The sequence below is a fragment of the Neopsephotus bourkii genome, unplaced genomic scaffold, assembly GCF_033783945.1.
Source record: "Neopsephotus bourkii isolate Nb327-2 ecotype Australia unplaced genomic scaffold, CSIRO-AGI_Nbou_v1 NB_323, whole genome shotgun sequence".
Lineage (NCBI taxonomy): Eukaryota > Metazoa > Chordata > Aves > Psittaciformes > Psittacidae > Neopsephotus > Neopsephotus bourkii.
Genome location: NW_026900831.1, coordinates 808,519 through 823,139, shown reverse-complemented (window position 1 = coordinate 823,139; position 14,621 = coordinate 808,519). Strand labels below are relative to the sequence as shown.

General features: G+C 42.6%; 1 protein-coding gene across 1 annotated transcript in view; it reads left to right on the top strand.

The window, feature by feature from the left end:
* The first annotated feature begins 544 nt into the window (after positions 1 to 544).
* The window catches only part of RAPGEF5 (Rap guanine nucleotide exchange factor 5), a 160,583-nt gene continuing 146,506 nt past the window's right edge, over positions 545 to 14,621 (top strand). Inside the window, exon 1 of the mRNA XM_061347737.1 lies at positions 545 to 778. Within this exon, the coding sequence (XP_061203721.1) occupies positions 551 to 778 (228 nt within the window). The 5' untranslated portion in view covers positions 545 to 550. The remainder of the gene's footprint in view (positions 779 to 14,621) is intronic.

Sequence of the window (14,621 nt, the reverse complement as noted above, 5' to 3'; positions counted from 1 at the left end):
GTCTACTGGGAAGGGAGCAGGGAAGATCTTCCCCCCTGCAATCATAAACAACCCATGGGGATAACAGGGTGGCTCGGGCAGGTAGGGACCCAGGACAGCCTCCAACCCATGCAGACTCAGTTCTGGGATCACACCGGGGGTTTGGGGTTCCCACCAGTCCGGCTTCACACCCTCCAGGAGGGATCCGTGGCCGCTCAGCTCCTGGGGGAGCCTGAACCCCTCTCGCCTCAGCTCGGACGCGAAGCTCCTGAGAGGGGCGAGTCCCTGCTGTGCGCAGGCCATCCGGAGAGGTGGGGACAGTGCCCCGGCGGCTACCCCTGAGCGCAAAGGAATTAACAGGACTTTCTGTCTCTTCCTGCTCGCGCTTCCTCCACCCTCCTCATTACCTGCACTTTATCGCTGCCGTAGCTGCGGCTCGCGGAGGGAGAGGTGGAAGGCTGGCACGGTTCCCTGCGCCGCCCGGGGGAAAGTGTGCGAGGCGAATCTGCCAGGGGGTGGGAGTGGGGCTGGGGAGACGCGAGGGGCGGGCAGGCAGGTAGAAGAGGGCTGTATGTCTCCGCCCGGCAGGGAGGGATGCGGCATGGCCGTGGGCTCCGTGAAAATGCCGTCGCTGTGTGAGGGCGCGGAGCTGACCCACAGCTGGAGCCCTGGCGGCGGAGCTCCGGCAGCTTCGCCGCCTCCGTCGTCGGTGCAGCTGCGGCAGAAGCTGCGGGAGTTGCCGGCACTGCTGCGGAGCGGGCTGACGCTGCGGAGGAAGAGCGCCGTCGCCACCGGCCGGGTGAGTGACCGGCTGAGCCCGCGGGTGGTCTGGGGTCTGCCTACCCTCCGTGGCCGCACCCCGCCGTGCCCTGCTCTGCAGCCGGTGCCCGGGGCAGGCGAGGCGGTGCCCGGGGCAGCCCTGGCCGGGCCGCGGGCTCTCGATTATGGCCCTCCGCGGGGGACTGCCGGCGAGCAGGAGGGAAGGAAGGAAGGTGACCGCGCGGCTGCGGTCGGGCGGGGCGGCATTTCGGCAGCCTCCGGTCGCGAAGGCCGTGGGCCGGTCCCTGGCTCGATCCACCTCTGGCCGCTCCGATATCCCAGTTCTGATATTTAAGAGTACGTGCTCCTACCCCATTCCCGGGTTCTTTGTGTGGCTCTTACATCCTCTTCCATGTGGCAGAATGTGCGTGCGCCAGAGCATGCTCTCGTGTGACAGGAGGTGCTGCGCAGGTGTGCTCAGACACTTGTGCAGACCTGTGTTAAAACAACGAACTTCAGGGTGCCCTGGAGCTTTTGCAGCTGAAAAGCCTTCCTAGGCACACTCGGTCCCCAGTCTTGTATGCCTCCAGACGTTGAGGCTGTGGGGTCAGGTGGGCATTGTGGAAATCCACAGCCAATTGTCACTAAGTTTTAGAAAGGCTGGTGGTACGGCTTTCCAGGGCAGGCAGTGATCTGGTGAAGTACAGCAGGACACCACGGCTTATGCCTGTGAAATCTCCCAGTTGTGACTGGGACACAGTGGTGGCATTGCTGTCAGGTCATAGCAAACCTTACCTGAAGGCCAAATTGGCCAGCAGCTCACCATCTGAGTAGCTGAAACAAAGGAGTGGGTTTGCCTGCGTGGGGTTGGGTGTGTCTACGTGGGGAATAAAGTGAGCTGCTGTGTGGTTTTGGTCCACTGATAAATGTGTCTGTGAAGCGAGGTAGTGGGGAAGAAGTCAACACAGTCTGTATTTGTACCCACATCAACTTTGTAGTACTTTACCCATGTAAATAAATGGGTATTTATTAGTGCTTCCTGGGTGAATGTTTTTGTATACAATTTTAAGAAGATATAAACACAAGGAAGATAAATAAGTTTGAGGTAGCCTATAAATTTACAGCAGAATAGGTATTTCTGAATATTATTTTTATTCAGATTCCTATTCTAGATTAATTTCTTTCCTCAAGAAGTTTAATCCACAGGATAAAGAATGTGTACATCTCCAATGTATGGAGATGCATGGAGATGCCTAATGATTTTTATTGTTCAAGTGAAATAGTAATCCACTTGACAAATTGTCCATATGAACACAGAGCTGAAGGGATTTGGTTAACTTGAAATAGCCAAGTCTTGCTGTGCCCTAACAGGGTGTTTATGACAGACTTCTTTCAATGAAGATGAGTCCTTTTCTAAACTGAGTTTAATTTGTTCCACATAAGGAGCATACTACCAAAGGAGTGGAGTAAGTATGCAGTGAGGAGGTAAGAGTGTAGAACTGCTTCTGGTAAAGGTGTTTGCGAGTGGGTCTGAAACACAGTTTTAGCACAACAAATTCATGAGGCTTCAGGGAGACACCATGCAGAGCAGGCTCCGTTTTATCCTTGTGGTTGTTCCTCAGCGTTTCTGAAAGCATTTGACAAGTGAATGGTACAGCAGTTACTCTGTAAATATTTGGGGTGGGTGAGTTAATACCCTGGTGAGAAGCCTGGGTAGCTCCTGGGTCATGCAACTCCTCAGTTGTGCTTCTCAAAACCTTGTCCTCTTCTTGCTTTGTGCAGTCCCATCTGAGGCTTTGTCTGACTTTGCTGATGTGCCATGTTATGGACCACCAAACACAGAGTGACAGATTCAGTAGTGGTGACATCTGTGGCTTTGCCTCCTAGTACCCTGTGGGTAATCTGGCAAAGTTTTTCTTGAACTGTCTATCCTGGCAGTTAGCAAGCTGGAGGGAGGGTGGTGGGTTTTTAGGGTGATCTGGAGTCAACCCAGCAGATCTTAGATCAGTGGGTGATGCTGTGTGGAGATGCTGCATGGCTCCTGCAGGACCTTCTATCCGATGGCTTGGTCCGGTGTGGAAAACCATACTCCTGTGCTCTGCCGTCTCTGGGTTTGCAGTTCTTCTAAAATGGAAATATTCAGCATTACAAGTGCCTGGTGGGGCGTTCTGAGTTGCAGGTAGTGCTAGGAGCCCAGTAGTGATGTTAACGTCACTTGTTCCCTTTGAAAGAAAAGTGGAAGCCTGGGGTACATGGATGGTCTCTCCCTTATATACAGTTCTTAAGGGAGCAGTCTGGCTCTGTTGGTAGTGTCCTGTGCATATGCCTTTTTCCCCCAGCAATGAATTTTAGGGGCATGACACTTTTCACATATTTCTATTAATGCAGAGAAGAACTTTAACCCTGAAAATGACAGTACTTGGGAAAGGGAAAGGATATGTTAGAATAATAAAATGCATAATTTCTTTATACTTTTAAACATGATTCTTGAAAAAGGTCTTAAGGTTGTAGAAAGGTTGAGTAACATAAATATGAAACAAAGTTTCCTTTTTTTTCTTACCTCAGCAAAATATTTCAACTTAATTCAAATTTAATTTTTGTAGGGTTTTGTTTGCTTATGAAATGCCTATTCCATCTAACCCTTTGAAAAATGACAACCTTAGTCTGATCTTCCTCTCCAGTGACTTTTTCTTTGTGGTGTTTTGTTTGTTCAAACACCAAGCTGAGAGTCTTATTTGTCCAGATGGTTTCAACAGGAATGTTGCTTACTGAGGTGAGCTGTTTTTAAGTAAATGCTGACCAGCTGAAATTCTGGCTTGTTTAATTTCCTAGAAAAATATTATGACCCCTGAACTGGGGTATGCCCCTGATGCTGACTCGCTGAGGGACTGCCTGTGGAGCATTTTGCTTCCACATTTATAAAGCAGGGATAATCCATGTGTGTGCGTGTTCAGGGACTATGTATGATAAAATATAATGGAAGTGTTAAGGGTGCTGTAACTGTTTTAAGGATGTACCTCACTGCTTGCTGTTCAAGTACTTCCTGTGGTGAAGGGGAAGGAAAGCATTGCATTATATAATAGAGGGCAGTATACAAAAAAAAAAAAAAAAAAAAAAAAACCAGGAAATCAAATACATTCTGCAAAATAGTATGAGGTAGAATAAACTTATTAACCTTTGAAATCTGTTTGGGCCTCTCAGTCCTTGGCACTAAACTATCTGATAATTGTGACCAGAGATGGGGGTAATTGAAAATGTAGTGTAACAAAATAAGCATTTCCCTCCTAGTTCAGAGAACCCAAAACTGGAATACAAGTGGGTGTGTTTGGCTTTCTGTGTCGGGATATGTCGAATTTCAATACATGTGAAGTACTTAGAGGTGGAAAAACACCTTGAAGGAAAGCTGCGGTAACTGTCCTGCTGCATATTTGTGTGCTGTGGAACCAGGTAAATGCAATGCACTCTACTGCTTCAGTCATTTAGATAAAACCAACCTCCAGTTCCTTGGTTAGCAAAGCCCATTGAAGCTTCTGAACTTTGAACTGGACGTTGGCCTTGTTCCTAATAGTTTTTTTCCTTAAATTCACTCTTGTGGCAGGTGCAGCACAGATACCTGAGAGAGCACTGGGGCTTAGGCTGCAGTTGCACAGTGACCTGCGAGGTGTGAATTTTACTCCTCATCCTCTGCCTGATGTGTCTTTATTTCTGCTGGATAAAACAGTAGAAATGATCCAATCTTTTGCTGTGGTAGCTGTGTGGGTGCCTGTGCCAGAGTTTGTGCAGAGGCAGAGGAGGGATCTGTTGCAGTGGGTCGCTGTGCCCTGTGGCAGAATTCCTCTTTGCCATGTGTTTTCTCTGAATCTTTGAAAACTGGGACATTCCTGTTTCTTGCTTTGCCTCCTTGAGATATATGTAAAGCTCACATGTAGTAAGCATGAGTATTTGGTCTTTGCTGTTCTTCCTGGCTCTTGCCAAAGATATCTTTCTCTGCTCCCCTTTTTCTTATAATTAGTGATGAAATATGGGTCCCTGGCCCTGGAAGCACCAGTGGTGAGGTCCCATACGCACATCAGTGTATCTGTCACTCCGTCTTGCCAAAGATCCTTTTCACAACACTAGGTTGCAGTCTTAATGGAGCTAGTGATGCTGCTGAGTATGTCCTGAGAGAGCAGGGAAAAGCTCAGAAATCAGGGAAGGAATTACCGTGCATGCACACACACACACACACACATATATGCTTTCCTCTGCTTTCCTCTGCTTTCTAGCTTCACATCTATTCACAACTGGAATACTGGTTTTATATGTGAGCATGGATGTAGCTCTTTGTCACAGTAGTGGAGCTGGAAAACCTTTTGGATGTTCAAACCCCATTACTCTGATATTGTGAAAGATCTTTCGGGTCTGCTTCAAACCAGGTGACACGCCTTTTGGCTTGCTGGAAGTTGAAGAGATACCATGACTATTTTCTCCTCTGAGAACCTGTAATGACTTCTGTGAGGTTCCTAGAGGTCTTTGGGCAGACAAATATTCTCAGACTGTCTTCACCTTAGCTCTGAGTGACAGCTCTGCTGTATATGTGTGTCAGGATGGAATCTGGCTGTAGGGTTATGGGTTAAAAATGAATCACAGGAGTTAGAGTATGGAAGCCAAAAGTTTTCATGAGTTCAGGGTGAGAGTGGAGTGGTTCAAGGAAGAGAAATGTGTTGAATAATCGTCATAAGGCACAGAAGGTTCCTGAGCTGAAAATAGCTGGAGGGTTGGAGCATATTAGGGATATCTATCATATACTCTGGCACTAGGAGTTGTCATGCTGTTGGAGGCAAGCCTTCTTTGGCAGGGGAAAAAAAATCAAATTGTATGCAATCTGTTTTAATTAAATGAAGTATCCAAACCTCTCACCCTATGTTTTGCTAAACTTTTATTTGTCTCTTTTAAGAAGCTTTCAGTTGCTTATGTCATTCAAGTTACTTACCTCTAATTAATTCATCCTGAGATTGGAGAAACCATAGTGCTGTAATAAAGGTTTTCCAGGACACTGGAAATTCCATGCTGGAAATACTCAGAATTTCCAGTCCTCCTTTCCATGGCTACCTCATGCTGATGTTTGATAGTTAAATTTTGATTGAGCCAAGCATGTAGGTCTGCCTTGAACTCAGGTAAATTTCCCACTAATGGCTGGTATTTATAGTAGTCCATATACTTGTTGGCACCTTCTCAGCTTAGTAGGGCCTGAGTGAGCTTGGTTTTCACATTGCTGATTCGTTGCTCTTTTCCTGATGTTCCAATTCTTGAAGTCACCTGTTCTTCTTGTACTCTATTCTGTTTACATTTGTTTTGACAATGCCTCCAATTTTGTGCCATCAACATATTTCACTAGCACTTTTATGCTCATTTGACCAGTGTTGCTAATGATAGGAGGAGAAAAAAAAAAAATCGGAACAGTTGCTGTTGTACTGTGTTTATATATACTATAGAGGCTTTAATTTTGGAATTTCTCCTGCATCAGACAGATGCAGTGTTGTGCATAGATGTTATACTGGGTGAAATCAGTGCTACAACAAAAATACTGGATTGGCTCAGTGAACTGAAAATTTAACTCTCAGAAGTATTATCAAAGTAGGCTGATTGATACTGATGGCATTTTGCTTTAAAGCCTGCCATTGAGGTTCTACTTGGGAACTTAATGCCCCCATCACTTTGGCAGTTATTACGTAACTAAAAATAGCCATGGCAAGTAGCCTTGAATTTTTCCTATTGGAATCAGGCTTATTACGTATTCCCACTAAATGTATTTGATTAAGGTAATTGTCTTTCACAGTATCCTTTAACTTGTCAGGTCTGGCTGGTGACACATAAAACGTTGAGTAAAATAGCTTGTCAACAGTGACCATGGTAGCTACGTGGAATTTCAGTGTCTCCTGTGTTTATTTGCATAATAATTTGTTTCATAGTCAGTGTTCAGTGAATTACTAAATTCAGAATACTTCTTAGTTAGCCCTTGTGTTATGACATTTGAGAAGTTATGCCTGGGTTTGATTAACTACATTTGAGTGAAATGAAAGGCAAACCCCCTGTTATGCCCTAGGAAGTACCTAGTAAGTTTTGCAGAATGTAGAGTTACTTTTCTCCCTGAGACCCAGGATTAGTCTGGTTGTCAAGATGATGCACACTGCCTGTGGTCTTACAATGGCACTGAGTGTGAGGCTGGCAATACCCAGGCTGACATCTCGGCTGCTATCTAGCATCTCTGGGGACGTCCACGTGCAGCACTAGGAGGTGCTGCTGCCAAAACATGAGGAAGAGGTGCTATCATGTGGCTTTTGCTCATGGAAGGTGCCTAAAATTGACATCCACACAGAAAAAGTCCATCAGCTTGCTCTAAGCTATGGAACAGGTTCTGTTCCCTTTCTCTGTTTTGGCCAGAGCATATCCAGGTAAATCCGTCTTTGACCCACAGAGTCAGCTGCTATAGCACCGGCAGCTGCTATGGTCTTATTGTTAACCCCTTGCCCACACTGAAAATACAGCTCAAGCTGAAAACACCTTGAGTTAATTTTGCCCATGCTCATCCTTCTTTTCTGTTGTTATCATTAACAGCTTCAGTTAGGGACTTGAAAATATCCATCAGTCCTGCTTGTTCTTTATACTTACACTATGTAACTTCATACTTATACTGTATAAAGTATATGTTATACTGTATATTGTGTAAACTTCATATTTATACTACATCAGTTGCTTATTCAGTTATAGCTGAAGTGCTTCTGTCCACTCATTGTTTCTGACTTTGCCCCAGGCAGGTGCTGGGTGTAACAGCCAGTGTGCAAAGTGGTGGGGTTCAGTATGCAGTCTTTTTGGTCTGGCTCTGTTGAACTACTCAAGACCCTAGGTGGGTCTTGCTGTGTTTCTGTGCCTGAACACTGGGCACCCTGATGTTGTAGGTCTCGACACACAGTTGTTTCCTTGGGATGTGAGCCATCCTGTGTTGGAGGTTCCTATTAATGCTTAGAAAAAGAGTGGTAGTGTTGTCTGAGGCTCAGTATGGTGCTGTAGGACTGAAAATAAAATGGGACACCTCTTAGCTCTGAACAGAGTGAGAATGCCCTGTTCTTCTGTAGTCCCTCAGGGCTGACTTAGCTGGGCCATCTATACATTGCTCTAATCTTCATGCACAAACTCCTAAACCTCTTTTTTCCCCAGATCAGGCTGCCTTGCATATTCCATAGGGTTCATATGCATGGTTCAATTTCAGAGGAATGTTTTAGGTTTGTTTTTAATATCTGCTGTGTAAACTCTATGTATGACATCTTTTGATTTAAACATTTCTCATTATATTTATGCTTTTGGCAGAAGTTTAAGGTTACAAATGAAGTCATTTGGTTCTGAAGTTAAAAGCCATGGAAGCAGGATCTGACTATTTTAAGGTTTCAGGTGTAAAAGGCAGTACCTATTCATAATTGTCACTACGTCTTTTAACTCAGGTAACTTAGGAATTAGTTTGGGTTAGTCTGACCTTGTAAAATGATCTATTTCTGGCTGTTGTATTAAGCTAGGGTCAATTATTAGTATTTAAATGTTACATTATACACTTTTCTCTGATGAATTCCATTTTCACAAGATACTTTCCTGGAGATGACACAGCAGACTAACTGATTAAAAATCAAGATATTTTTTTATAGTGCAAAAAGAAAATATTCTTCTGATTGAGGTGGAAAAAAACCCTTGAGTCTATATAAATACGAGTAGAGCTGTACTCATAGCATCAGTAAGGATTTTTATTTTTTTTTTTTTTTTGCCTTCAAATTTAGGACTGAATTAACCCATTAGTGCTGAAAGTGCTGGATGGTTTCTAGTTTGGATTTTTTTAAAGATTGATTGTGAGGAGTGCAGCTTTATTTTTTTTACCTTGGTTTTGAGGGGCTGCCTTAGGGGAGTAAGGAAAGAAATTGTTCAGAGCCTCTCCAGCAGTCCTGTGGATTAATTGTCAAGTGGATTTTATAAAAACCACTCCATAATGTGTGCTTTACTGTGATCTGCTGGTAGCTTGTCCTGTGGCTGGCCCTTCTGAGCATCTCTTCAGGACATGTGTCATTATCATCGCTGGGACTGTGAAACAAGCAGCACCAAGCAAGGGACAACGGCTACTTGCAGTGATACCACTGGCAAAAGAAATGTATGTCAAACCAAGCCCTTTGTCATGCCATAGATGGTACGCAGTCTGCCAGTCAGTACTGAGGAATGGTAAACCGGAGAAAGTACTCATTTTGGATTAAAAAACCCCTAACCCCACCCACAACAGAAAATTGAGATCCAGACCACTTGTGAGCATCAAGAATTTATGATATGGGCTTGGGGGAGGGAGAGCAGGTGTTTGAGTTTTGATTATTTTTATTTTAGGATGATAAGCATGTAATTGTGGTGTTTTGGCCAAGTTGTGGCTGAGGGAGTTAGACCGTGATCCTAAAACCCTTTGTAATTTCAGATGGACAGGGTAATCATTTGGTGTCATAGGCTGCTACTGCACACTGTTAAGCAGATGCTCCATTTCATCTCATAGGTGAATGCACTTTAGTGATGCATAAATTGATTTTTAAAATACGGAAAGGAGAGGAGAAAAACAATGTACATGCATGGTTAGCTCTGAAAGTCACAAAGCTGTTGTTTACTGGATGACTGAAGGAGAGCTGAAAGAACCCCTTAGATCTGGTCTGGGTCCCAGCTTGTGTACAATCCAATGCTTTGTTGCAGTTTGTCATTTCTGCAGTGCCTGAAGCCTCTTTGCAACAAAAGCAAATGTGGGGTGTGGGCTGTTAGTCTGCTGCTGAATCTTGTGTTGTAGGATGAACAGAGATTTGTGGTCTTTAAGCAGGCCAAATATGGGAGATGCAAGTCCTAAGGGAACAAAAACAGAATCTAGTGGTTAGCTGCCATAGAAGAAAGGTGAGGGCACATTGTACCCCAAGCTTAAGTGTGTTTCAACTTAAGTATAACATCTGTCTATACTAGCACTAATTTGTGCATGGGGCTTCTACAAAGTTGTCTTCCCTAGCATTTGGTTGGAAAAAAAAAATAGTTAAGAAACAAAATATCATCCTGCTAGATGTGTTATAAACACTTTTGAAAATGTAATCAGAATTTAACTTCTGTTCACAAAGGATGGCATAATTATGTTGCAAAATGGAGCTTTGATACTTTAAAACCTTCTACTGTGCATACTATCCTAAAGCTATACTTTGTCAGCTCAGTTTTTACAAAAGGTTGAAAGACCTGTTCTCTTTATTCCTCTTTATTCCTCAGTATCCACTGAGGATATGTATGAAAGAGATGGATAAAACTGATCAGCCTGTTAGAGCTGTAATTCATAAATAGTGTCTTTGCAATTGTCTTTGACAGCAATTGCTGGAATAAAATACATAAAATGCAAAAATAGTAATGACAGCCAAATGAATACCTCTTTATTTATATTTTTATTATGTGTGATACAAAGAGGAAGTCAGTAGATATTTATGTTTTATCTCATTAAACAGACAGTCCCAAAATAAATGAGTTTCAGATTAGTTTTACTAAAGCTATTTATCTAATTATGGCTTTCTCTCCACTTGAATGAATGACTGCGAATCAATACGTCTCTTAGGTTGCCAGGACATGCGTTAAAACTGGTGAGTCTCCAAGCTGAACAGCAGGAGTGATGTCTCTTGTTTTTTTCCACTGAGACGTCTGTCCTCAGTATCAGAGAATGCATAAACTGAGAATGTACTGAGAATGTATCTGAAGCTCTGTTTAAAATAATCCCATTTTTAAGTTGACTATTTGCAATTCAATGTATTTATAAATATTTACATTACATTGGTAGAGGTACATTGCACACACACACACTCCCCTCCCTCGCCCCAATTATTTCAGAGGAAGCTAGTGTAGATAAAAAACATTGTAGTGGGTCAAGATGATGGTTCATCTAGTCCTATATCCATAATTTTTAAGGTTAATCTAACAGGTAACAGTTTTAGCCACAAATATGAAGTTTCTTGTGATTTCAAGAGAGTGTGTGTGCAAATGTGTTGTATAGTCTGCCTTTCACATCGGTTTATTTTTTTTCTGGTTTCAAAAAGCCAGAGGTACCTTATACTCTGACACTTGGGAATTATTACCTTTAATCATTATATAGTCTTTATATATATATATTTTTACGGCTGTTTTTTAAAGCAAGAAATCCCAGCCTCTCTAGATGTCTTTTTCCATGCTGTAATCAGTTTTTTACCTTGTTTTGAACTCTGTCTGGTTCTTCAGTGTCCCTTTGAACTTGTGGTGGCTTGTGCTGAATGTAATATTCTGGATGAGACTTCATAACTGATTTATATAAATCATTCAGTGACCCCAATTAGTTTTTCACTGAAATGTCTTCACAGCCATCCAGGTTGCCTTCTTTAAGTTGATATAGTTAATTTAAAACCATGTAGGTTGTCAGCAGTTTTCCTTCCGTGGGTGTTACTTAGCATTTCATGCGGATAAACAATTTAACACATGGAGTTGCCCACTCACCTACCATATAGTGGACTTCAGGTCCATTTAAAGTTGTTGATAGAGTTCTGATTGTGACTAACTGAAATCATACAAGCAAAATTTGCTTATCTTGACACTAACATCGCAAATACATTTTATTTAACAGCATTAGGCCTAGGTTGCAATGTTGGGACATCTTTCAATTTTCCTTTTCTTAATGAAAACAGCATGTTTAATCCTACTCTTGTCCTTCATTACTTCCCTATTATTTAACCAACTACAATGTTTTGCCTCTCCAGGAAAGACAATTTTAGCTTCTTTTGAGGAGTTCTATGTGCTAGGGTGAATTTATACTATCTCTGTTGAAGTTGGAGGTCCAGCTTTAGAGTATTACTGTTCAGGGGGTCTCTAAACATACAAGAAAACCAGCTTGATATCGTCTCAGTCTTTGCTTTGTTACAATATACTGTGTCAAAGGCTTTCCTGCTCTTGTGGGGAATATAAGAATGCTGATGACTGGTGAAGCGTCTGTTGGTGGGTGGACAACTCTTTGGAAGGCTCTGCACAGATTTGTAACCAACAACTTTGTTAAATCTTTGGATGAGAGTGTTAATTTGATGAAGGACAGGGGTGCTCTGCAGGGGGATCTGGACAGATGAGGTAGATGAGTTGTGGCCAATGATACAAGGTTCAACAAGGCAAAGTGCTGAGTCCTGCCCTTGGATCACAACAATCCCATGCAATGCTATAGGCTTGGGGATGAGTGGCTGGAAAGCTACTTGGTGAAAAAGGACCTGGGCTTGCTGTTTACAACACTGCTATTAAATCAGAGTTGTGGTCTTACTAAAAGCAGTGCCAACACATGCTCTTTGAGAATCCATTTATTGTGGCTGTAGAAAAGGGCCTACTTCAGTTGCTTATTAATAGCAAGACATGTTACAGGAAAATTTATTGCAGGATGGTGGGAGTGGATAAGGAAACATATTCTTCCATTCTGTAAATAAAAGTAATTCCAAAGAAGCTATCCAAAGCCAGTAATTATGTCTGGTTTATAAACCAGAGTTAAAAGCTTTCCCTTGTCACTGAAGAGCTAATGGTCAATTTTGTGAGACTTCCAAAACTGAATACCTGATTTTTAATCTTTTATTTGAGTAAAGGAAGAAAACAAAGTGAATCTTCATCCTTTGCTTTAGCAATTTTCCTTGTTATCTGGCTTTTAGAAACAAAGCTAAATACTTCAGGTGTGTGAGTCATCTTTTCAGCCTGAGCCAACTCCAGTTTCAGTATGTGTATGCTTGTTTCTTTATATCATGACTTTTTCCCTCCTAAGTCATTGTTATCTCTTGGCACAGTGGAGAAGTTAAAAATGTCAACGAGCATGAGGCATGCTAAAAATGTGCAAACACACCTTCTATGTAATCTTCCAAACCCCAGAGTGTTCCTGTTCCCATTACTTTGTTGTTCGTAAACTCACCTGATCATATCCTGGTGGAGGGAGCAGGGAGGTGAATTCCAAGGCAGGGGTTTACTCACCAGGAATGGTTTCCCAGAAGCCCTCTGCAATTAATTTTTGGTATGTCCAGTGCCTACAACAAATATTATTGCATTGCATAGAGAAAATGCAGTGAATAGATTAGCAGTGAAGAAAAATATCTTCTTGCAGGCTTTGCTTTTTGAAGAAATGTCTGTGTGTATCTACATACCAAGAAGATGCTGGAACTCCATTTAATTTTGATAAAGTTATTTTTGGCACTTGAGAGGTGACTAAATAAATATGTTATCCCATAGGCTTAGCCTGGCTTAGATGAAATAGGTGAAGCCCATGTGGTTTGTGGTGGTGGTGGTGGTTCCACTGAGACAAGGACTGGTTTAAAGTCATCTCTAGAAAGCTGGCATGGGAAAGGATGGAGCAGTAAGCAAGTTGATCAGGGTGAGAATCAATCAGTTCTTGAAGGCAGTGTATCTCAAAATGAAGGTCTCTTACAGTAAGTGGTGATTTGCCACCAATCTGCTCCACTGCAAGAGTTTAACTGATGGCTCAGGTGTCCTTGCTGCTATTGAGCTGGATGGGCCTTTGAAATTGTCATGGCAAAGGGGCTAGAAGAGTCTGAAGAGTTATTATCTACTTTGGCAGGGTATCCAGTCTTCCTTGGTTGATTGGTGAGGACAGACTGAGCATCACAACAGACTGTTAGAAAGTCACTGACATCTTGCTTTTTGTTAGTGTTTGTAGAAACACAGGTAGAGCATCTCTGCTAGTCTGACAGTCAGTCGCTGTGGTGGGGAATACTGCAGTATATTAATCTTCTGGATCATTTTGCTTCTCTGTTTTCAGTCTAAATTCTCTAACAAATTAGAATCTTCCATGGGCATATTGCTTGAACCAACTTTTAAAGGCAGCAGTTCCCCATTTCTCCCACCTCTCACCTCTCTCTCCCACTTCCTGCTTTGCATAGGTCAAAAAACATTTATTGACTTAAAGTAGTATTTATTACTAACTTTTAAATCTGAGTGGGATGGTAACCACAATACAGTGAGAAAGTGTAAGGAGGATAACAGCATATTGAAGTGATCAATGTTGCAAACATTGGCTATGATGCAGAATATTACAAAGAAAGTTAATTCTCTTTGCCCCTAGACCTGAAAAAACATGGTTAGTGTTTATCTCTGATTCTTTTATTTTGATAGGACAAAGCATACCTTCAAGAATCTTGGGGTGAAGACTCAATCTGGTGAAGCAGAAGGTGGTGGCTCAGTTCTGCTTTACATGAATATGTTAAGGAGGATCCTGGAAGAATCCTGCACAGTGGTGTGTGTGGTAGAGCAAGGAGGGTGCCCCAAGTAGCACAGGGAATGCATGAGCTGCTGCTTAGTCTGGTGGTCAGAAGTTCCTCAGAGGTACTTTTTTCTAGCACTGGCTGCCAGGACTGACTGTCCTCAAGTGGTGGAAATGTGACCCTGCAGAAAAGGTAGTGATGCCTGAGTCTTTTCCTCTGATTGTACCATGGCATCAGCAGACCCATCTGCTGGCTTTTTTGAGGTTGCTTTGTTCAGGATAAGCTCCTATACTTTGGCTGTGAGTAATGCAGAGGCTGTTCTGCTTTTCTTTGATATGCCTTAGTTCACACAACTGATAATCATTCTTATATTCACATTGTGTCCTTCTGCTTCTCTCTTACGTGTTGTAATGAACATTTCTTTAAAAAAAGTTATAATGCTATGACTGCTGTCTTCAGTGAAGGTTGAGGTATGCTTCTGGGTTGTTATTTTAGGTTCTGCAGCTGCAGGCTGTGCTTACTGCATCATGCACATTTTGAAACAGCCTTAAAAAGGTCATCCACAACTTTCAAGCCAAAACACTTCTGTTTTAAAACAAAGGCTTATGG